The following is a 25,651-nucleotide window of genomic DNA, read 5'->3' on the forward strand; positions in this document are numbered from 1 at the left end:
TATATATATATATATATATATATATATATGTATATATATACATATATATATATATATATATATATATATATATATATATATATATATATATATATATATATATATATATATATATATATATATATATATATATATATATATATATATATATATATATATATTCACTGGTGGGACACAGGGACACATCTACAATGGCGCGTAACGACTTACGCGCTCAGGGGGGCTTGGGGGGGGGCACCCCCACTAACTAGGTGTAGGGGTGTATATATATATATATATATATATATATATATATATATATATATATATATATATATATATATATATATATATATATATATATATATATATATATATATATACCTACAGTCTTTAAATATGTAATTGTGTATGTAACATAAATTTTCTGTTGAAAACAGATACATGTTCTTCTTTTTTAAATGGCACTAAGGGATTTTCTTGCCTAAAAACATGATATAGATATGTTATAAGTTCAAGGAAATTTGGTTAGCGCCTTATTCCTTTTAAAAAATATTTGATTGACGTCATGTTTATATACATTTCAAGATTATAAATTATACAATTTGTTCCCCAGGAGTGGTCGTTCCATTTTTAGTATTTATGATGCTTGAATATGACAGAAGATCACAAATGACCCAAAACGGCTGAAGATATATCAATGGATCAAGAAACAGCAAGAATCTACTTACTCTCTAAACAACCAAAATGTTTTGTGCATAACTTTTTCCTTGAAAACGGCTCCGCATTTTTCTTAATGGAATAAGCATATATCTCAGAATGATCGACATATTATCAAAACAAAACTACAAAGAATTTAAAAACGACTACTACTACTACTAATAACTCACTGCAGCACCAAGCCGCCTGAGGCCAACACAGCTACGCACGCTCCTCCTCCAACCCAATCTATTTAAAGCCTCCCTCTTTACACCCTCCCAGGAAGTTCCCATTTCCTTTAAATCCTTATTTATGACATCCTCCCAACCCAGACAAGGACGACCTGCTTTCCGTGTAGCCCCAGACGGTTGGCCAAAAAGGACAATCTTCGGTAATCTGTCATCCTTCATCCGTAGAACGTGGCCTAGCCATCTCAACCTTTCTTTCATTATAGCCCCAGAAAGCGGGATTGAACCACACTTTTCGTACAACCTACTGTTTGAAATACGGTCAGTCAGCCGGGTACCCAGAACAATCCGTAGGCAATTTCTCTGGAAAACATCTAGTAAATTTTCATCTGCTTTTCGGAGTGTCCATGCTTCAGAGCCATATAAATAATATCCTTAAGAATAATAAAAATAACATCAAAATAAAACCTACAAAGAAATTAAAAACCAGCTTACATAATAAATAATTTTGATATCCAGTAAAGAAGGATTTTTCTAGCCGAAATTCTGTAAATTTCAGGGCAGGTGACAAGAATTTGGGACACCATGGTAGAGAATCTACAAAACTCTGTTGAAACTGTAGACTCATCTTTGAAGTTGAATCTAAAGTTGTTGATTTCCTCCATTGTCTGAGCTTTGATCTTTGGAGGTTTTATCCGTCAAAATCCACAACTATTCCGGCACCAGTGTATGGCCTTTCTTTTCGGCAATCCATACCTCTTGTAAATTGTGAGGCAAAATTTGCTCGTTTTTGCCTCGGTGGCCCTCTTCAAACAAATAGACAGAGTAACAAATTTCAAACGATCTCGTTTAAATAATTACAGCGCAGCAAACAATAACGTAATAGTACTGAGTGTCAGGCTGTACAACCGTAAGATTGTTAAACAATCATCTCATTATATTGTTTGGGAACTTTTGTGCTGATGCTATATTGAAACCAAATCCTTTTAAACACATCATTTGAATAATCATGGTCAATACCCGCTCCAAAATGTGAGATCACAATAAAATAATATTCATTTCATGATAAAATCTATCAAGAAATTTATCAATAATCATGGTCAATACCCGCTCCAAAATTTGAGATCACAATAAAATAATATTCATTTCATGATAAAATCTATCAAGATTTTAGAAGTAGGATAAAAGTAGACAGGTATGCCTTATAATACGTAAAAATTGGATAATTAATAATTTAAATTGAAGAGGAATATCCAAATGAAAAACGGAGAAAATAGAAATAATTAAAAAACATCAACAACGAATTCCTGTATTGCTGTCTCTCTCAAATCTCTCCTGATATACAAGACATTAGAATTGTAGAATTATTAGTTTTACTTCCTCTGAAAAATAAGTGGCCAACTAATTAGTAGACGTAAGTTTGTGAACATATATTTCCATAAATATAGAATCATTTCATTCAAACGCCAAAAACACAACCTCACCTCAATTGTATTCTACTGCAAAAAAAAAAAAAAAAAAAAAAAAAAAAAAAAAAAAAAAAAAAAAAAAAAAAAAAAAAAAACTGTAAGGCTGTAGAAGCTTGATGAACATGAACCGGGCCTTTTATGTGAATATGATAAATGCTTATCGGATCAATTGTTTTGCGCAAATCGTATTAATAGGCGTGAAACTATATTAGAATAATAATGTGTTCATTAATAATTATTAATTATTTTTATAGTATTTAATTGGTTATTATTGATATATTTATTTATAGAGATATAGAATTGTGATGCATAACAAAGAACAATTAACCAATTTTTCTAGTGTTTTTCTTTGATTTTATCTACTATGAGTCATATCAAAATTTATTTTTTAGATGATGATCCCGGCTTGATATTGAAGGATCCCATACCAATAGTCTAAAAGGTGGCGTTGAGGCGTGGCTTTAATGTTTGCTTTGAGTTCATTCGTGAATCTGGACTGCACCATATAAGAAAATTTTTTACCAAGTGCACTGTTGGTGACTTGACTTCTGAAGGAGAAGGCAGAAGCAAGTCCGTAAGTGGTTTTTATGTAGATTCTGAAGTCTGTAAGGTGAAAAACAAAAACAAAATTGAAACCCACAAAATACTCTTTGTGGACTTCGAAAAGGTTTTTAATTCAGTAGATCATCTAACCCTGTGGAAAGAATTGTGGTTTTGTGGTATTCCCGAGAAGCTGATTCATGTCTAATAGTTGTCATGTACGAAGAGACGGAATGCTGTGTTAAAACATTGGACGGCAACACATGGTGCTTCAAGGTGATGTCTGGCGTCAGGCAAGGCTGTGTCCTGTCACCTCTCCTCTTCATCCTTGTTGTAGACTACATATTTAGACAGATAAATGGGCATGGAATCTTGATTGCAGGAAAACTTCTTCAGGACGTCAACATCGCCGACGATGTTGGGCTCATAGAAGCCGACAAACACAAGCTGCAGGTATTCCTGAAAAAAGCCGAAGAGAAAGCTGAACAATTCAGACAACATATCAACCCGCCAAAGACAAAAGCTATGTCTGTCTGTAGTTCACCCTTGGAAATCCAACTAGGAAGAGAGGGCATCAAACAGGTAAGAGACTTCAAGTACTTAGAGAGAGAGAGAGAGAGAGAGAGAGAGAGAGAGAGAGAGAGAGAGAGAGAGAGAGAGAGAGAGGCAGAGCTTGAATTTTGGAATTAAATATACTGGAAAAGTTGGCGTTATGGTGTACTTATGGAGGATTACTGTCATCAAATCTAAGTCATAGAGTTGCTTGTTAAATTTCTGAAGCAAGTTTCAACATTCGTTAGGTCATCAACCAAATTCCATTTTGAAGAAATTCTTCAGCCAGTCTTTTCAATCCTAACTAGATTAAATAAAAAAAACTAGTTTTTTTAACTGAAAGTAAGGAGCGACATTAAAACTTAAAACGAACAGAAATTACTCCGTATACGAAATGGGTTGTCCCCTCCGCAGTCCCTCGATCTTTACGCTAAAGTTTGACTCTTTGCCACAATTCTACTTTTTAAAACAATTAAAAACTTTAGCGTAAAGAGCGTGGGACTGCGGAGGGGACAACCCATTTCGTATACGGAGTAATTTCGGTTCGTTTTAAGTTTTAATGTCGCTCCTTACTTTCAGTTAAAAAAACTAGTTTTTTTTATTTAATTTCTGAACGTTTTTGAATTAATGCATGTTTGATATTGGCTCTCCGCACATAAATTATTGAAATGAAATTAGTATACTAATTTTTTTTTGGCTAAATGGCTTTCTCTTAGTTTTGATCAGACGATTTTGAGAAATAAGGGGTGGGGAAGGAGGCCTAGCTGCCCTCCAATTTTTCGGTTACTTAAAAAGGCTACTAGAACTTTTAATATTCAACGAACGTTTTTATTAGTAAAAAATATACGTAACTTAAGAATTAACTTACGTAACAAACTTTTATATTCTTATATTTTTATTCTGTGTACGAGGGGGTTTGTGCCCTCGTTAATACCTCGCTCTTTACACTAATTCGTAAGCTTTGTCCCAATTCTTTAAGAATGACCCCTGAATCAAAAAGGCCGTAGAATAAATAGTTGAAATCACTAAAAATATTTTAGCATAAAGAGCGAGGTATTATAAAGTATTTTTAGAACCCCTATAGTATTTTTATATTTAAAAAAAAAATAAAGTATTTTTAGAACCCCTCATATGCGTAATAATCTCTGTTCGTTTTAAATTTCAATGCTATTCCTTACTTTCATTTGAAAAAACGTTTTCATGTTTATTTTTTCATTGTTTTTTTTTATAGTAATGCTAGAAAATCCTGCGCCCTTTTCATTGAATTTTTCTTCCCCCATGACATATTCCTCAAAGGAAAGATCCTTTCCACAAAGCCCTCTCCCATCAACCCCACCCCCCAAACCAAAAAATCCCCATGAAAACGTCTGTACACTTCCCAATAACCATTACTATATGTAAACACTGGTCAAAGTTTGTAACTTGCAGCCCCTCCCTCAGGGATTGTGGGGGAGTAAGTAATTCCCAAAGACATAATTATTATGGTTTTCGACTATGCTGAACAAAATGGCTATCTTAAAATTTTAATCTGTTGACTCTTGGAAAAAAATGAGCATGGGAGGGGGCCTATTTGCCCTCCAATTTTTTGGTCACTTAAAAAGGGCACTAGAACTTTTCATTTCCGTTAGAATGAGCCCTCTCGCGACATTCTAGGACCACTTGGTCGATAAGATGACCCCTGGGAAAAAAACAAAAAAAAGACAAACAAACAAATAAACACGCACCCGTGATTTGTCTTTTGGCAAAAAATACAAAATTCCACATTTTTTAGATAGGAGCTTGAAATTTTTGCTATAGAGTTCTCTGATATACCGAATGCGATAGTGTGATTTTCGTTAAGATTCTATGACTTTTAGGGGATGTTTCCCCCTTTTTTCCAAAATAGGGCAAATGTTCTCAGGCTCGTAACTTTTGATGACAAAGACTAAATTAATTGAATCTTATATATTTAGAATCAGCGTAAAAATTCGATTCTTTTGATGTATCTTTTAGCATCAAAATTCCGCTTTTTAGAGTTTCGTTTACTATTGAGCCGGGTCGCCCCTTACTACAGTTCCTTACCACGAACTGTTTGAAAAGAAAATAATTCGGTATTTCGGGGCTTCTGACATTATTACTCCTTTGCGGAAGTTAGGCTCAAAATTGAAAAAGGATTATATTTTTTCTCTGGGCCCCTTCCACCTCTTAGTTCGTTTATTTTTCCGTTAGTTTTCACTTGTTTTCGCTTTATAGTTGTGTTATCTCTTAGCAGTTCTTTCGTTAGTTGAGTTATGGTTGTGGTATATATGCTTTATCGCTCGTATAGTTGTTTTATTTTCAAATTATACTCCATAATAGAGAGGCTCCGAACACCCAGCATTGTATATTAAGCTCTTAATTTGACGTTTTTTTCTAACGTGACCAGATTCGTCCTGCGCCCTTTTCATTGAATTTTTTCCCCCATGGCATATTTCTCCAAGGAAAGATCCTCCCACATAGCCCCCTCCCTCAACCCTACCCCCAAAACCAAAAAAAATCCCCCTGAAAACGTCTGTACACTTCCCAATAACCATTATTATATGTAAACACTGGTTGAAGTTTGTAACTTGCAACCCCTCCCCCAGGGACTGTGGGGGAGTAAACCATCCCCAAAAACATAGTTATTATGATTTTCGACTATGCTAAACAAAATGGCTATCTCAAAATTTTGATCCGTTGACTTTGGGAAAAAAATGAGCGTGGGAGGGGGCCTAGATGCCCTCCAATTTTTTGGTCACTTAAAAAGGGCACTAGAACTTTTCATTTGCGTTAGAATGAGCCCTCTTGCGATATTCTAGGACCACTTGGTCGATACAATGACCCCTGGGGAAAAAAAAAACAAAAAAAAAAAAACAAATAAACACGCACCCGTGATTTGTCTTCTGGCAAAAAATGCAAAATTCCACATTTTTGTAGATAGGAGCTTGAAACTTCTACAGTAGGGTTCTCTGATACGCTGAATCTGATGGTGTCATTTTCGTTAAGATCCTACGACTTTTAGGGGGTGTTTCCCCCTATTTTCCTAAATAAGGCAAATTTTCTCAGGCTCGTAACTGTTGATGGCTAAGACTAAACTTGATGAAACTTATATATTTAAAATCAGCATTAAAATGCGATTCTTTTGATGTAGCTATTGATATCAAAATTAATTTTTTTAGAGTTTTTGTTACTATTGAGCCGGATCGCTCCTTACTACAGTTCGTTACCACGAACTGTTTGAAAAGAGAAGGGAATCTAAGAGAGTATCTTGAGGTATTTCATTGTGGACAGAGAAAGCATTGAAATAATGATTCTGGTACTTGACTACCTCCCATCTATTTGATAAGAAAGAGGCAACCATTCTCAACTGAAAAGAATCAATATTGCAAATACTGACTATTTTCTCAACTAAGTTATTGTGATCAACAAAGTGAAATGCTTTTTGAAGGTCAATGGAAATAAAAGTTTAGCCAGTAACTCGGCTTGTCTAGGATTTTCCCGAAGTTTTTGATAAGAGAAACAAGCTAGTGGGAGTTAGAAATGAACTTCGTTTTCCCGAATGGGCTAAGGTCAGTAAGAGCTAGGATTTTTTCCTATAGCCAATCTTCAATGAATTCTTTTATATGGTTCTGAGAAAATATGAGTAAGAATAATAGTACGAGCATCCTCAATATGAAGCTCAACGTCTTTCTGTTTCAAAATGGTTGAAACCTTGTTTCCTTTGTGTTTGAAAACCACAACCTCGGAAATGTCACTGTAAAAGACAGATAAGCGGCTTAAAAGGAAGTCACTGAAAGCACTGATAAAAAGAAATAGGATATCCCAAGGCATACATTTGTTTTTCTTTGTTCTCCAATTGTTTTTTTCTATCTCTGTCGGAGAAAGAGAGGAAAAAGAAGAGGAATGATCATCTGTTGGTAATTGATAAGAAAATGTGGTAAGGCTCTGGATAATGGAAGCGAAGAATCTTTCAAGATTACTGGCAGTAATGTCAGGAGATGCGGGTAAGTCAAAGTCAAGCTGATCTAGCATCCAGCCACAGAGATTCATAGCCTTGAAACACCCTTTTTCGTTTATTAGTAAACAATTCTTTAACTTTATTTTTCTAGTGGGATCGAACAGATTTATAAATTTCTCTTTGTTTTTTTCTCAGTTAGCTTCATTAAGTTTACCATTTCTGAGAAGATCTATTTGCTTCTAATTAGTATTTTTTGGGTTTACTAAGAAGGTTCATTCACTGAAGTACTTTTTCAATCTTTTTTCTAGGAAACAAATTAGATATTTATCAGTTAGCTTGTTGCGGAAACTAGCAATTTCTCAATAAGATTTTTTAAATTGGAAATGTCAGTCCAAGCCATAGTATTCACCCACATACCCAAAGAAAGAAGGCCAGAATTTTGAAGAAGGCACTAAGAGCCATAAATTATTGAGAAAGAATGATTAAAATTTGAGTAGGGGGGTTAAAGAAGGGAAAGAGGATGATAACTCCCACCTAATGGGAGGAAAACTGAGGGTGGACTGCAAAAATTATACACCTTAGTTAGAATGATATCAAGGAAGGTGTTTCTCCTAGTAATTGGTATTTTTAATTTTGCTTTACTTTAAGGAAGGAGCAAATTAAATCTACCTTAAGGTCGTTTGCATCACCAATTGAAATATAGACCAGTACTTGGATACTTAGGAATAACGAATTCATAATTAGTCTGCAATTTCTGGATAAAAATATGTTTTGCATCAACACTTTGGTTTGGCGAGTAATAGGAGAAAGTTATTATATTAATATTAAACGGACGGGGGAATCCTTTTAGTCTGATACTTAACCAGAGGATTTGATCATATTCAAACGAACTAGGGATTCTAGTAATCTTGGAGCAAAGGTTGCTCTTAGTAAACCTTTTTCCCCAAGAAAAACGCCACCTAGTAGATGATGAAAAGGACAGAGTTTATCAAACTCTGAATAATTTGACAGACGATGTACTGTGTCTGCTGGGACTTCACTTGTGTATCAGCTGTAACATCAATCTAATTTATTCTAATAACCCCTAGAATTGGGTAAGCTTTTCAAAATTAAGACTTCTAGCATTTATAACTGAAAAATTAGGGATTTTAAAACAATTTGGGAAACGCGACAGTCGATGACTTGAGTAATTCCTAGGTAAGATTCTATTTTAATGTAACCGAACCCTGGAGAAGCAGGAGAAGATACGTACTTATCTTGGGGATTTAGAGGGCGGAAGAGGGAAAGGAATATAGAGGAAGTGTGATTTAGAAGCTGAAACTGTTATCCAGTTGACAGCAAGTGAGATCATATAGGATTTATAAAAGGACAATTTCCAAATGCAAAAGGTCTCAAACATGAGTCACATTAATAGGGTGGCTGTAATATAAGGAAGAAACGATCAAAAATGGGGTTTTTGAAGGCCAAACGATCATACCGAATATAAAAATACATAAAGCAAACATTTCGAAAGGATAACCGCCTTTCTTCAGTGCAAAAAAAAAATATTTAAGAAAAATACTCACAAATAGACAAAAAAAAAAATAACCAAAGAAAAACGTGGAGAGTCAATGCAAAAAAAAACTAATAAGAACCAATGAAAAAACCTTATTTTAAGATGAATATAATAAAATTAAAACCAACATTAGAATATTTTAAACCAAATACCTAACGACCATAAAGGGTGTCATCAACCTATATTTACGAATAGCACAAAAACAAAAAACTCTTGAACTGTCATCGAAGGATACTAGCGAACGACTTTCATTCACGCGTTTCATTAAGCGTGGCTAGCACTCATCACGCGTTTCTTTATATGAATGCGAAGGTGATTCAAGGTTTATTTCAGGGATGACTAAAGTAAAAGTTTTCATTTGAGAAAACTGAAATATGAGTAATTTTTTCTTAAATAACCGGTATCTCTGCTCAAAACTAGACCGAAATTTTGGTATTTATAGGCCTCAAAAGTCTCTCTGTAGTAAAAAAAAGAGTAAAGGATACGGTATTAGAATTTACAGTCCCTACCGGTGGTGCTGATCACCGTTTTTCGGCCCTTCAGCTAGGAAGTGCAATGGGGGGGGGGGGCGGCCATCCTGTGCTTTCGCACACCCTTCCTGTTTACCTTCCCCAGATTTCTCCAGGTACCCATTTAGAGCTGGGTTGACTCTGGCTAAGCTTACAGAGTCACACCACTGACCTCCGTCCCAAACTGAAGAATTGGGTACACCGGGATTCGAACCCGCGTCCTCTCAGACAAATTATCCCGAATCCACTACTCTCTGTAGTGCTGGACAATAACTTTGCAACATGAAATTAAGCTAGCTTGATGAAATAAAAATAGCATTGTCTGGGTGGTCATAAGTGTGTTCTGCAAAGGCAGAGTTAAAATTCTCCTTTTTTCCACTATTTAAGGATGTTCTCATTTCTCAATTGACATAAACTGTAAGCCTTTGATCAGTTCTCCCGATGTACTTAAGATCTTGAGAGCATGGAATTCTGTAAACCAGAGTTTTGCCTTCCGGTATAGGGTCTTTGGCATGATAAATTTGGAAACGGATGGTTTTACCGGGTCTATAGAGCAATTTTTATTTTTTGTTAGATCTTTTGAAATACGGTCTAAAACACGTTTTATACAGGGGAGACAAAGATGAACTGAATTTTTCATTTGATCTGTGTTTTTAGTGTCACTATTTGATAACTTATTAAAATGTTTTGTAATCACAGAATCTGTGAAACTAACTAGATAAGCATTCCCAAATGAAAGATCTCTAAGATGATTAAGCTTTGAATCCAGGACAATTGGTCAACAAACCTGCAAATAACTAGGGAAGTGACGACTCCTCATTTCACCGCAGGAGAATAATTAGAAGGATAAGAAGTAACGATCACTGTGTGTAGGTATTCTTTCGACCCCAAACTCATCACTTGTACCATTACGGTGCTCCAGGATATCCAAGAAAAAAGACGCCTTTGTACCTCTGATTCTTGAGTAAATTTTTGTTTTGAATTCAATTAGTTAAGCAAGTGAAGGATGGACCCCAGAGATTCTTCACCATGCTCCAACGAATAAAAAATATTATCTTTTTCTAAGTAGTACAAAATCTAATAAGTAGAACAAAAATTCAGGTATATGAGTACTTTGAAAAATAGTGCATTCTTCGAAATTTTCCATGAGGATAGAAGTTTCTATTGGTAAAAAGGGGCACCAATTGGAAGCTCATATTTTTATTTCTAAAAAGTGCTTCTATAATGGAATAAGAGGAAGTTCCGTTACAAAAGGCTGTAAGTGAAAGAGGTGTCTGATTCAAAAGTGTAGATTTTTCAGACATAGATGGGTTAGAATTAAGTTTTTCTTCCGAATTGAGTTCGGCATTTTGGGGATCACCAATGGTATTCATTGAATCTGCATCAAAACAGCCAATTCTTATGTTTAGTTTACTCAGAACTTGCTTTCCTTATAAACGAAATCAGCGGAATTTTTAATATAGGATTGTTGAGCCTGAATTAGTGGGCAAAATGCAACTTGAAATCCTGTGGTCAGGGGTTCGAGTCCTGCTGTGAAATTCTCCTGATATCTGCAATGTCTTGGGAGCAAAACCTAATCAAACAGTTCGTGGTAACGAACTGTAGTATAGAGCGACTCGGCTCAATAGTAACCAAAACTCTAAAAAATAGAATTTTGATATCAATAGCTACATTAAAAGAATCGTATTTTAATGCTGATTTCAAATATATAAGTTTCATCAAGTTTAGTTTTACCCATCAAAAGTTACGAGCCTGAGAAAATTTGCCTTATTTTGGAAAATAGGGGGAAACACCCCCTAAAAGTCATAGAATCTTAACAAAAATTACACCATCAGATTCAGCGTATCAGAGAAGCCTACTGTATAAGTTCCCTATCTACAAAAATGTGGAATTTTGTATTTTTTGCCAGAAGGCAGATCACGGATGCGTGTTTGTTTGTTTGTTTTTTTTTTTGTTTTTTCTTTTTGTTTTTGGTTTTTTTTTCCAGGGGTGATCGTATCGACCCAGTTATCTTAGAATATTGTGAGAGGGCTCATTCTAACGGAAATGAAAAGCTCTAGTACCCTTTTTAAGTGACCAAAAAATTGGAGGGCACCTAGGCCCTCTCCCACGCTAATTATTTTCCCAAACTCAACGGATCAAAATTCTGAGATAGCCATTTTATTCAACGTGGTCGAAAAACCTTATAATTATGTCCTTGGGGACGACTTACTCCTCCACAGTCCCCATGGGAGGGGCTACAAGTTACAAACTTTGACCAGTGCTTACATATAGTAATGTTTATTGGGAAGTGTACAGGCGTTTTCAGGAGGATTTTCTGGTTTGGGGGAGGGGTTGAGAAGAGGGGGATATGCTGGGGAGCTTTCCATCGAGAAATTTGTCATGGGGGAAGAAAATTTCCATGAAGGGAGTGCAGGATTTACTAGCATTACTTAAAAAAAAATGCAAAAATAAATGTGAAAAAGTTTTTTTAGCTGGAAGTAAGGAGCAGCATTAAAACTTAAAACGAAAAGAAATTATTACCCATATGAGGGCTCACCTCCTCCTAATACCTCGCTCTTTACGCTAAAGTATTTTTAGTCATGTCAACTATTTATTATACGGCTTTTGTGATTCAGGGGTTATTCTTAATGAATTGGGACAAAATCATATCTTTTACTAATAAAAAGATTCGTAAAAATAAAAAGTTCTAGTTGCCTTTTTAATTGACCAAAAATGGAGGGCAACAAGGGTTCCCCCCCCCCCGCTCTTTTCTTATCAAAATCATTTGATCAAAATTATGAGAAAGCCATTTAGCCAAAAAAAAAATGCAAATTTTGTTTTAATTATTCCTCTGCGGAGGGCCAAAATCAAAACATGCATTGATTCAAAAACGTTCAGAAATTAAATTAAAAAACACAAGTTTTTTCAACTGAAAGTAAGGAGCAACATTAAAACTTAAAACGAACAGAAATTACTTCGTATATGAAAGGGGCTGAGAGAAAGAGTCAAACTTTAGCGTAAAGAGCGTGGCGTTGATGAGGAAGCAGCCCCTTTCATATACGAAGTAATTTCTGTTCGTTTTAAGTTTTAATGTCGCTCCTTACTTTCAGTTGAAAAAACTAGTTTTTTTTTTATTTAATAGCTAAAAGGGTCAAGTTGAAGCTTTGACGGAGACTTAACTTTCGATTTTTGAATTGAAATCAACTTGGTGGACTGTGATAAAAAAGTTGAGACCCATGGCTGACTGGAGAAAAAACCAAGACAGATAGTTTGGCTCTCACGGCGAATCAATAATTTTTTTTTAAACATATGAAACATGATTACGAAATAATGAGCAGGAGACATGGGCTGGCACGTATGCAAAGGGTGGGAAAAGTTAACAAAAAGGAAACTAAATACCCTGGCACCTTTTTGTGAGCATTCACTTTCAGCCTTTGAAAAGTTAACAAAAAGTATAATGAAACTTTTTATTCTTAATGTTATCGAATCCCAACGGAAGTAGCTATGTAGACAGGGTGAGTTTTGTTAGGCTGGAAAATTCAAACTTATGCGTAGGTTATCTGATATGCCGATTGCATTTTTTCCTCGTTTCGTCGATGATAGCGCTATAATAGAGCATAATAAGGTCATAATAGGGCCCACTAATTTTGGCCTCGTTCCAGCTATTGATTTTGCCATTTGGGGTATACGTTCTGCCAAAAGCTTGCCAACTATGTATCCTCTTAATGCGAGCTTGGCGCGAAGCAAAGGTAAAATTGCGTCTTACGATCAATTGAACCCCGTTTATACCTATCTGCCCACAGCGCACGGATCCCCGGATGACTAAAAACTTAAGGAAGAACAATTATTCCTGAAAAAAAACTTGCTTGGCTTTAGTTTGAAGTATGGAGATGTTAAAAGTAGAATAGCCAAGGCTCAGGGTGTTTTTCACTTAAACAAAGTTTGGGAGAATAGGAAGACAAGTCCGTAAACCAAGATTATAATATTAAAAGCTACAGTAATGACAGTTGTCAAATATGGCTCTGAAGCATGGGCACTCCGTAAAGTGGATGAAGATTTGTTTGATGTTTTCCAGAAAAATTGCCTACAGATTGTACTGGGTACCGGGCTGGCTGACCGTATTTCAAACAGTAGGCTGTACAAAAAATGTGGTTCAATCCCACTTTCTCAGGCTATAACGAAAGAAAGTTTCAGATGAATAGGGCACGTTGTGCGGATGAAGGATGACAGATTACCGAAGATTGTACTTTTCAGCCAACCGTCTAAGGCAAAAGAAAAATCAGGTTTACATCGTTAGAGGTGGGAGTATGTCATAAGAAAGACTAAAAGGAAATGAGAGCTTCTTAATTTAGATCGATGGATTCTTTCGGAAAACCACCCCTTGTAGTCGTTCTGATGCATGCTTGCAGCTAATATCTCTGTGAGTATGATTATACGATTAAAATCTTAGGGGCTTCCGTGATGCTGTTCAGTTCCCAGGATAGTTTCCGTTTCCATAGTTCTGTTTCCAGTTTGAATTTCGCAGTGTAAACATTAGAGCTAGGGCTTGAAATGCCTTGAAGAACTTTTTGAAGAAAAATGTCTTAAAAAACGTTTTGAAACATCTTAAAATGTCTTGAATAGAAAATATTGATTCTTGTTAGATATTTTACTAGGTTTTTCTCTTTAGAGGAGTCTCTCTTAGGTTAGCTGCAGGTACCATCCAGTAGCTTAAGAAAGTTCCAGTTCAAAAACTGAACGGGATAGGGCAGCAGCCAGAACTGGAACCGGCTCACCATTTCAACCTGCATTTGCCATAACAATGCGCAAGTCGCAATGCCAAACTTTCATACTTTTTGGTGTCAACCTCCATACCCCGGTTTGTAATCATGGTATGTTGTACGTGAGATTTTTTGTGTGTTAAAGGTCAACTTAGCTTAAAAGTTCTGCTTCCACCTGAAAGCAGAGCAGGGAATTATGAAAGACATATCATCTAAACTTTGTTTCTTTTAATTGTTCCGATGGTGGGATAAAAACTTTTCTTTTGCTCTCAGCTTGTCTTTTGTCATTATGAAAGACATATCGCTGAACCCTTGTTTCTTTTAATTGTTCAGGTGATGGGACAAAAACTTTTTCTTTTACTCTCGGCTTGTGTTTTGTCATTATGAAAGACATAATCGCTGAACCCTTGTTTCTTTTAATTGTTCAGGGGATGGGACAAAAACTTGTTTTTCTTCCAACAGTTTATCTAGTCCAGGTTTTTGATGTGCAAGATATGGTAGGCATTGATGGCAACTTTTGTTTCTTTTAATTGTTCGGATGTTGGGAAAATCTCTTTTTCTTCAAACAATTTATCTAATCGACATTGTTGATTTTCAAAGTTATGGTAGGTTATCCATGTCAAAATCCACAGCCCAATCATCAGTGCTGTCATTTTCAATTTTTTTTTTTTTGGTTCCTTTTAGTTCGGCTTGTCTTTCGCCATCATGAAATGCTTATCGCCAAAGTTTCATTTTCTTAACACCATTAATATTGCATTAATAAGCATTGATAAGCATTGATATTGAATACTAGCTGTTGGTGTGGTGCTTCGCGCCACACCAACGCCTAGTTAGTGGGGGCACTTCGTGCCAAACAAGCCCCCCCCCCCCCCGCGTGTGTAAGTCATTACGTGCCATATTAGTTACGTGCCAATGTAGTCGTGTCACTGTGTCCAACCTGTGAATATATATATATCAAAAGAGCATATTCTAGGTAACAAGCAAAATAACAATATATATATATATATATATATATATATATATATATATATATATATATATATATATCTATATATATAAAAATAAGTTGTCTGTCTGTGGATGGATCAGGTGACGTCACCTGAAAAAACTGGATCAGGTGACGTCAAAACTGAAAAAACTAAAAAAGGCAAAAACTACAAAAAAAACTAAAAACTAATAAAAAAAATAAAAAAGCTAAAAAACTAAAAAAACTAAAAAAAGGCAAAAACTACAAAAAAACTAAAAACTAATAAAAAAGCTAAAAAACTAAAAAAACTAAAAAAAGGCAAAAACTACAAAAAAAACTAAAAACTAATAAAAAAAATAAAAAAGCTAAAAAACTAAAAAAACTAAAAAAACTAAAAAAAGGTAAAAAACTAAAAAAACTAAAAACTAAAAAAAACTAAAAAAAAAAGGAAAAAACTGAAAAATAAGCTAAAATAAAGGTAAAAACCAATAAAAAACTAAAAAAAAAAACTAAAAAAACTAAAAAAAGGCAAAAACTACAAAAAAAAACTAAAAACTAATAAAAAAAGTAAAAAAGCTAAAAAACTAAAAAAACTAAAAAAACTAAAAACAGGTAAAAAACTAAAAAAAATAAAGAATAAAAAAAAACTAAAAAAAAGGAAAAAACTGAAAAATAAGCTAAAATAAAGGTAAAAACCAATAAAAAACTAAAAAGAAAAAAAGGAAAAAACTAAAAAAAATTTTCATCTAAAAAACTAAAAAAAACTAAAAAAGGTAAAAACTAAAAGAACTAAAAAAGAAAAAAATAAATGACGAAACTCAAAGAGAAAGCGACCAGGACAAAAGGAATGTTCGATTAGCAATCAACAAAGCACCGGGACACAGGGAGTATAAATGACGACCAGGACATAAGTAAAAAAAAAAAACTATCTATATATATAAAAACAAGTTGTCTGTGGATCTGTGGATCGTGGATCAGGTGACGTCACCTGAAAAAACTGGATCAGGTGACGTCAAAACTGAAAAAACTAAAAAAAGGCAAAAACTACAAAAGAAACTAAAAACTAATAAAAAAAATAAAAAAGCTAAAAAACTAAAAAAACTAAAAAAAGGCAAAAACTACAAAAAAAAACTAAAAACTAATAAAAAAGCTAAAAAACTAAAAAAACTAAAAAAAAGGCAAAAACTACAAAAAAAACTAAAAACTTATAAAAAAAATAAAAAAGCTCAAAAACTAAAAAACTAAAAAAACTAAAAAAAGGTAAAAAACTAAAAAAACTAAAAACTAAAAAAAACTAAAAAAAAGGAAAAAACTGAAAAATAAGCTAAAATAAAGGTAAAAACCAATAAAAAACTAAAAAAAAACTGAAAAAACTAAAAAAAGGCAAAAACTACAAAAAAACTAAAAACTAATAAAAAAAGTAAAAAAGCTAAAAAACTAAAAAAACTAAAAAAACTAAAAAAACTAAAAAAAGGTAAAAAACTAAAAAAAATAAAAAATAAAAAAAAACTAAAAAAAAAGGAAAAAACTGAAAAATAAGCTAACATAAAGGTAAAAACCAATAAAAAACTAAAAAGAAAAAAAGGAAAAAACTAAAAAAAATTTTCATCTAAAAAACTAAAAAAAACTAAAAAAGGTAAAAACTAAAAGAACTAAAAAAGAAAAAAATAAATGACGACACTCAAAGAGAAAGCGACCAGGACAAAAGGAATGTTCGATTAGCAATCAACAAAGCACCGGGACACAGGGAGTATAAATGACGACCAGGACATAAGTAAAAAAAAAAATTAACAAAACTAAAAAGAAGGTAAAAACTACAAAAAAACTAAAAAGAAAAAAAAACTAAAAACTAATAAAAAAACTAAAAAATCTAAAAATCGAAATAAACTAAAAAAGAAAAAAAAAGGAAAAAAATAAAGGAGAAAAACAAAACTAAAAAACGAATGTATATACAGACCGGTACACCGGGATACAAATGACGACCGGGACACAGGGAATATAAATGACGACCGGGACACAGGGACACAACTACAACGGGGACACCGGGGGAAACAGGGGGATATAAATGACGACCGGGACAAAAAAACTAAAAAGAAAAAAAAACTAAAAACTAATAAAAAAACTAAAAAATCTAAAAATCTAAATAAGCTAAAAAAGAAAAAAAAAGGAAAAAAATAAAGGAGAAAAACAAAACTAAAAAACGAATGTATATACAGACCGGGACACCGGGATACAAATGACGACCGGGACACAGGGAATATAAATGACGACCGGGACACAGGGACACAACTACAACGGGGACACCGGGGGAAACAGGGGGATGTAAATGACGACCGGGACACCGGGACAGGGAATGGTCGATTAGCAATCACCATCAACAAAGCTCAAGGGCAATCATTAGAATCATGAGGTATAGATCTGAATAGAGATTGTTTTCCCATGGACCATTATATGTTGCATGTTCAAGAGTCGGTAAACCTGACAATCTATTTATATGCAAAGACAATGGGACAGCAAAGAATGTTGTATATTCGCAAGTTTTACGTAGTTAAAACCATATATATATATATATATATATATATATATATATATATATATATATATATATATATATATATATATATATATATATATATATATATATCTATATTCACAGGTGGGACATAGGGACACAACTACAATGGCGCGTAACTATTATGGCGCGTAACGACTTACGCGCGCGGGGGGGCTTGGGGGGGGCGCGAAGCGCCCCCACCAACTAGGTGTTGGGGTGGCGCGAAGCGCCACCCCAACAGCTAGTATATATATATATATATATATATATATATATATATATATATATATATATATATATATATATATATATATATATATATATATATATATATATATATATATATATATATATAAATATAAATATATATATACTAGCTGTTGGGGTGGCGCTTTTGAGATTGAGCAAAAGAATTCCCAAATTCGAGTTTGACGATCTTAATCGTATATTGCCCTAATTGTTTTTGTGTCCTAGGTACTATAAAACTTTTGAGCATTGTAATACCCACACCGATAGTTAAACTTGGTGCGAAAAAAAAACTACATTGCCGATTATTAGGTTCATAAATGTTATTTTATAAATGTTTTCTCCCATTGTAGGATTTAAACTAAAATTTCTCTTTGAATTAACTCTTTGAGCAGCTTCCTCGGCACGCTTTCTTTTGGTAGTTTCTCTTTGAGACGCAAGCCTTTTGCCATTAACTCTTTGAGCAGCTTCCTTGGCTGTTTCTTGTAGGTCTTAAAAAGGCCTAGTTTATATTTGAAGGCGTAGTTATCTAGAAATTAATAGATAGTTAATTTTCGAATTTTTACAGACAAGAAATGTTGTCAGAAAATTCACTAGTTTTTCTGATTTTATAGTCGTTTAAGATGGTAATGCTGATGAAAATGCAAAACTTCCCTAAAAGCTTCGTACTCTCAAAACTACCAAAAGACAAATCTAAGAAGAAAAAAGTTTTCAGGCATGAATAGACTTAAGGTGAATCAGGGGGTGAGATGCAAAAATGTTTATTCTGATGCCCACGGGACTTGTGACCAAAATGTATGAACTTTTAGAGGTTTTGCGAGTTCAGGTGGCTAGAATAGGTTTAAAAATGAATTTTAAGATGACTAAGTCAATGAGGCTAGGAATACGTGAAGATGAAAAGGTGACTTTGCGTAACAAAAATATTGATCAGGTGAACAGCTTCACTAACCTTGGTAATATCAAACAGTTCGTGTTAACAAACTGTAAGTAAGGAGTGACCCAGCTCATTAGTAATCGAAACTCTAAAGAGTCGGAATGTTGATACCACTAGATATATCAAAAGAATTGGCTTATTATGCTGATTTCAAATACATAAGATTCATTAAGTTAGTCTTACCCATTAAGTCTACCAGCCTGAGAAAATTTAGCTGATTTTCGAAAATACCCCCTAAAAGTTATAGAACCTTAATGAAAATAGCACAATCAGATTCAGCGTATCAGAAAACTCAATTGTAGAGGCTTCAAGTTCCTATCGACACGGATTTTTTTTTTTTTTTTTTTTTTTTTTTTTTTTTTTTTTTTTTTTTTTTTTTTTTATTTCATGTGTGGTTGTACCAACCCAATAGTCCTAGGATATCATGATTAGTTCTTCTGCCCCAGGAATGACGCATGGATGGATAATAGATAGGCATATCTATTAACAAATGATTTTTATACAATCCTAATAAGAGGGGTTAATGCCAGATTTGCCTCTCACTCAATCGGACTATTCGTATTGACTTTTTCGACAATTAGCCATGACTTGATGCCCACAATCGACCGAGTCTGTTGATTTTTGAATCAAAACCAAATAGTTGTGGGGATCAGGCCATGGCTAATTGTAGAAAAAGCCGAGAAAGATAGTTCAATTTGAACGGGCTCTTTTGAACGGAAATTAAAAGTTCTAGTAACTCTTTTCAAGTGACGAAAAAGATTGGAGGGGAACTAGGCCTTCTCCCCGTCACTTTTTCTCAAAGTCACCCAATCAAAATTTTGAGATTGCCATTTAGTTCGTTATGGTTAAAAGTTTCGATAACTATGTGTTTGGATGTAACATGACCCCCACAGCTCCAGAGGAAGGGTCTCTAAGTTATAAAATTTGCCCATTGTTTACGCATAGTGTTTATTATTGGGTGGTATGTATGCATTTTTGGGTGGGGTGGGGGTTAATTAGTGTTTTTTCACAGGAGAATTTCCCATGGGGAGGGAAATTTGCAGGGAGTGAACTTGTCAGGGGAAATTATACACTGGGGGAATTTGCCAGAATTCCTATACAATTTTTTTTTTTATTTCTTGCTTTCTCATTTCTGTCTCAATGTTACGCGTGGAGTTGTTAAGAATAATTTTCCGGCATAAATTTTCACCGGGATTGAATTTTCTAGATGATATTTCAATGGTTAGGGGGATTTCTCCGTGGAGGCGGTGCCAAATTTCCTGGCATTAGTTAAAAAACGATCTGAAATTAAATAAAATAACAAGCTTTTTCAACTGAAAGTAAGGAGCAACATTGAAACTTAAAACGAACAGAAATTATTACTTATATAAAGGGGATTGCCTCCTCCTCAACAACTCACTCTTTAGGCTAAAGTTTGAATTTTGTCCCAATTAAGAACGGCTCCTGAAACGCAACGGTCGTTTAATTAGAACAATAAGAAGGTTTTTTAAAAGTACTAAAATACTTTAGCATAAAGAGCGAGCTGTTGTGGAGGGGAATTTTCTCCATACACGTAATAATTTCTACTTGTTTTAATGCTGCTCCTTACTTTCAGTTGAGAAAAGCTTGTTTTTTTTTTTATTTAATTATTATTAAAGGGTGTGGGAGCATTGAAGATGTTAAAAGTAGAATAGCCAAGGCTTGGGGTGTTTTTAATAACTAAAAAGTTTGGAAGAATAGGAAGATAAGTCTGCAAACCAAGATTAGAATATCGGAAGTTACAGTGATGACAGTAGACGACCATGGCTCTGAAGTATGGGCGCTCCGAAACGTGGATGAAGATTTGCTAGATGTTTTCTAGAGAAATTGCCTACGAATGGTTTTGGGTACCTGGCTCTCTGACCGGATTTCAAACACTAGGCTGTACGAACTGTGTGGTTTATTGCCGCTTTCTTGGACTATAATGAGAGAAAGTTTGAGATGACTAGGACACGTTCTGCGGATGAAGGATGACAGGTTGCTGAATATTGTCCTTTCCGGCCAACTGTCTTGGGCTAAACGGAAAGGAGGTTGTCCATCAATGGGGTGGGAGGCTGTCATAACGAAAAATTTAAAGGAAATTGGAACTTCCTGGAAAGGTGTAAAGAGGGAGGCTTTGAATAAATTGGGATGGAGGATGAGCGTGCATAACTGTGTTGGCCTCATACGGCTTGGTGCTGCTGTGAGTTGTTATCAGTAGTCTTTTTTTTTAAACTGTGTAATTTAATGTATTGAATAGTCTTCCGACTACTTGCTTTTCGGAAAATTCTAATGTTCCATATTCCCTAGCTCACACGTTCCCTAGCTTACACGGATGATATTCATTCAATTAATCGTACACGGAAGGACTTTAGATTCTGTTAATTTTGTTGCCTCTTCTTTTTTTGATTTCGGACTTTCTCTGAATGTTGATAAGTGTGAGTTCTTCTCTTTTACTCTTAAGGCTTCTTCTAAATAATCACTTTGTTGTCAAATTTTTCTATACCTTTTATTGAATCTGTTGAACGATCAGGAATCTCGATTACAAGTAATTTATGGTTGTTTTGTTCGTGAACAGGACTGTAGATAAATTTAAACAGTAAAATCAAAATCATTCCTTTTCTCGACCATTAGACAAAGCCGGACCGAGATGCAAGTGCTCCGGAGAACATAAAGACAACTGTAAAAATAAGCGACATTAGATTTTTATCACGGGTAAAACACGCATGTGGTAGAGGAAAATAATTGGCATGGCTGTAATAATGCAAAAGGAAAACATAACGTTGGTTTACGAATGGAAAGAAAAATAAAGAATGAATCTATGAGGATAATTAAAGAAGAAAATACCACGAGATTTAAAGAAAAAAATAACACGAGCACTCCAGTATATGAATATGATCATTTTTTGCGTATTTCCTTCTCGTTTTGAAAGGAGAAATCATTGTCGCACGAAATCTTACTTTTGGAGGGATAGAAAACCCTACTCTTAGAAAACAAAGAAGCGGAAACACTACCTTTTTGTACATTCTGTGAGAAACAAAGAGGATTCCAATCCTTAAAACTGAGAATTTTTGTAAGTCCTTGAAATGGCAAATAACGGTACAAGCTCTAAATGTGGATAAGACAAAGATATTCAAAAGCAGAAAGGGGCATTATAAAATTCTGTAAGCTACCGCTCAAAGCCTAAGCGATGACAGTTTTCTTAAAAAGCAAAGCGAATTATGCTAAGACCGCTAAAGCGAGAACTGAATGTAAAGAATCTAAGAAAAAAACTCAACCCCCCTCTCTTTCTCCAAAAAATAAAGTCCTAGAAATGCGCATGATGATTAAGTTACAGCTTATTATGCAAGTAAGGCCGTTGATGGATCTAGTGAGGGGCCATGCCTCTGGCTCCAAACATGCCCTGAACAAAAAAAAATTATTAGCAACTGACAATAAACTTGATAGCTAAAATGATTAAATAATTGTAAATGCTCTTAACACAATTCTGAAACATTCCAAGTTTAATATCAAACTTGTACGTAACTCGAAACTCGAAATATAATGAAAAGAATCGAGAAGGTTAACTTATTGAGTCATAAAAAAGTGCTTTCTGGAGAAATTTTTTATTTAATTTGCAAGTTTGTGGCAGAATATTTACAACAATAATAACGAAAAGCATTACTTTGTATCCCTCTTGTAGTACAAATACGATTCTTTTGATGCTAAATTCTTTTGATGCTTCGTGAACTCACTAAGAATTTCACGAAAAACAGTTCTTAACAGGCGTTTTGTATCATATTGGATAGTGCTATTCCACCAGTTATTAGAAGACAAACAAAGATCCTACATCATATTTAGAAGAATATTTTTATGGTCCCCAAAAAAATATAAAAGAGGAAAAATTCAAGAGAATATTTTTCTTTTCCAAGAAGAAAAAAGTTGTGACGTTCTATCATGCAGCATTACTATCTAAAACCACAAATTATTGTGAAACCTAATAGATAATCTGTGCTTAAAGTACTAGACTACCCCTTTGTGGTAGAATATTTTGTGGCAAATTTCAAATAGTGTCACCACATTGCTGATCCCTCTCCCATTATTTATGAAATTCTGGCCATTTCCCTTTTGCAGTGTTGATTAGAAGTTAGCACTACAAATTTCTGTATTTGCTAAAAATTTAAATCCAAGTCCCCTTTTAAAAATCCTGGATAGGATTTATGACTCAGTTTAGTCATACCTGGAAGATGGGGCAGTAGCGAACCACTTCGCCAGCTCGCAACATTTCTTTCTGCTTTTGCAATTATAAATAATACAAATTCTCACCATTATTCAGTGACTGGTGAATATACACTGGACCGTTGATGGGAGATTGAACGGGAGGAGTTTTTTATACGTTCCAAGAATGTAGTAGACAAATATTATGGAGTATGACTCTACTGTCAAAATTTGTCTACAGTGGTGTACAGTTTCTGGCGCTAAATTTAAACTCTAGATCGGGTATTCAAAACTTGTTACTAAAAGAAGTAAAACGAAATTTAAAGCACTAGTGAAACTGTACTCGACCTATTGCGACCTCTCCGTCTTATCTCTCTGTATTTAGCTTGTTTCAAATTTTCCCAAAAAAGATATCCGAGCTCTTCGCTCAGTGTATTTTCGGTATTTGAGATTTTTACTTTATTCGCCACGATGGTGAAAGAATGGAAAAATTCTGCAGAATTTTTTTGTTCCAGATATAACGGCAAAGCTGGCCCTGCTACCTGAAGAGTTGTCCGAGTTTGCTATTGTATGTTCAAATTAGACTTCGTAACTTTGTATAATCATTGAGCGTACCGCAAAAAAGAAAATGGTCAACTGATAAATGAATTAAATTTTAAATTAGCTAAAATCGGTGGGGGTTTTTAAGTTATGACAAGTTAAATTTTGAATAAATTACATGGATTTTAATCTAAAACTTATGCGTAGATCTTTTTCTTTTGTTTTCTTTTAGTCCAGCTATGTGTTCTTTGTGTAATTTTGGCATGATATTTTTTATAGTATTAGTGAAAATGGGGTCAAAAGATTGTACCTGGAGCATTAGCATTAGTGGTTAAGATTCGTCAAGAGGGTTTTAACAGCCCCTCACTAGCTGGAGGGCTGGCTACTTTTCTCCCTGGATTATCTTACCGGAGATATAAAACAAACTCGGGGCGGGAGATGTATCTTTTACAACGGCCAGAAAACAGGTTAAAAATAAGCTAAAAAGAGTTTCTTGGCCATGATTCTTAGAATTCTTTATGGAGGGGTGTGTGTCCTCCTTCAATTTAGAAATGCTCATTGTCATTCTAATGTCTTAATTACTTGTAAGTTTTATTTATAGGGAGGGATTTGTCGGAACCCTTTATTTTTCTGGTATAGGCACCCATAGAAGATTATCAAGACATTTTGATTTTTTTTTTCTGGCTTCTTACCTAGTTGTAAATCTGTCGAAACTTGGGAAGAGACACACAGGCGGCCTTGGATTTTTGAACTACTTGGTGAATATCTAATTCCAAATCGGTGGCAACCCATTCTAGATAGGGGGTGGTAATCTATCGGGTGTACCTAAGATATATAAGCCTCTTAGCCTTCCAGACAAGGACTTAATCTTTGATTAGTAAAAGTACAGCTTGATAGTTCATAACCACAAATAGTGTTTTACTGTTTTCTAATTTTTAAGCCATTTAGGTGTGCCCATTATGCGATATCATAAGGTACAAGTTGAGCTCCGGCCAATTTTGACAATCAAAAATATCTCCAGTTCATTTGAAAATGGAATGATGATGAATATTAGTTATATCGAATGAGATACTAGCCCCTGTTAGCTCTATTAATGTAATTCACTGCGACCTGGTTAACGTGATTATTAATATATTGATCTTTTTTGTTAAATAATCTTATTTTTTTAATCCTTCTCATTAATCCTATTAATCTTTGATTGAATTATTGCTTTCTTTTTTAGGTGAAGGAATTTGAATTCTATATCCTGGTGAAATCTGACAAACTGTGATAAGGTCCGAGTCTCTTTTCTGCTGTTTCTTAAAATGTTTTGTTTCAAAGGAGTAAAATGACAAGTGTTTCCCAAAATTTTTTGTCGCTGATTTGGATTAAAGAAGTTCATGTGGATCGATTCTTGCTTAATTATGTCAGTTTTGTTGATTTTTCACTTTTTGTTGCAAGTGCGTGTATGTTTACTAGAGGATTCAATACTAAAATTAACTAAGTCTGTTTTCTCTCGTTTTCAAAGCACTTGTATCCCAACAAGACAAAAAACTAATTTTAAAGGTGCACTCTTGAAAATTCCAAACTTGCTTTAGCTGAGAAAATGAAGCAGTTGCTGTAGTGCTCTGGAAACACTTTATTACCTTCAAAGTCAGCAGTCAACCTAGTACAGTCAATGCATTAGCTGTTCTATATATATCTACGTGTAATCAGCTCTTTCCAATATTAATTTAAAAAAAAATTCCAAAAGTAAGTTTTTCAAAGAAAAGCAGAGCTCCATTGAATAAAAAATTAATAGAAATGAAGTCAAATAATCTTCTTTTATCAGTTAGAAAAACTGATGAAAATTAAAAAAAACAACATTTATTCAAAATAGTCACAAGGTCTTGTAGTTATGACCCCGGACATAGTAAATTTGCCAAATTTGTTCATTCAGGATTTATCATAGGTAGTGCTAATGCGCTGCCTATGTAAAGAACGATGTGGGCACAATTTTTTTTTTTTTTTTAGACCAGGGCACTTTGTATCGATGGAGTTGTTGTACAA

At 34.3% G+C, this 25,651-nt stretch overlaps 1 protein-coding gene across 2 annotated transcripts; it reads left to right on the forward strand.

The window, feature by feature from the left end:
- The first annotated feature begins 2,733 nt into the window (after positions 1 to 2,733).
- Positions 2,734 to 25,111, forward strand: LOC136025660 (uncharacterized). Of its 2 annotated transcripts, none has more exons than XM_065701641.1 (2): positions 2,734 to 3,457; positions 24,846 to 25,111. In XM_065701641.1, exons 1-2 carry the CDS (start codon positions 3,092 to 3,094, stop codon positions 24,891 to 24,893), a joined length of 414 nt encoding a protein of 137 aa, XP_065557713.1. In that variant the 5' UTR covers positions 2,734 to 3,091; the 3' UTR covers positions 24,894 to 25,111. The 2 variants fall into 2 exon arrangements, 1 of the variants encoding a protein (XP_065557713.1); XR_010617137.1 differs by lacking the exon at positions 2,734 to 3,457 and adding an exon at positions 7,246 to 7,428.
- The last annotated feature ends 540 nt before the right edge of the window (positions 25,112 to 25,651 follow it).

This window comes from Artemia franciscana, chromosome 4, assembly GCF_032884065.1.
Source record: "Artemia franciscana chromosome 4, ASM3288406v1, whole genome shotgun sequence".
In the NCBI taxonomy this organism is placed as follows: Eukaryota; Metazoa; Arthropoda; class Branchiopoda; order Anostraca; family Artemiidae; genus Artemia; species Artemia franciscana.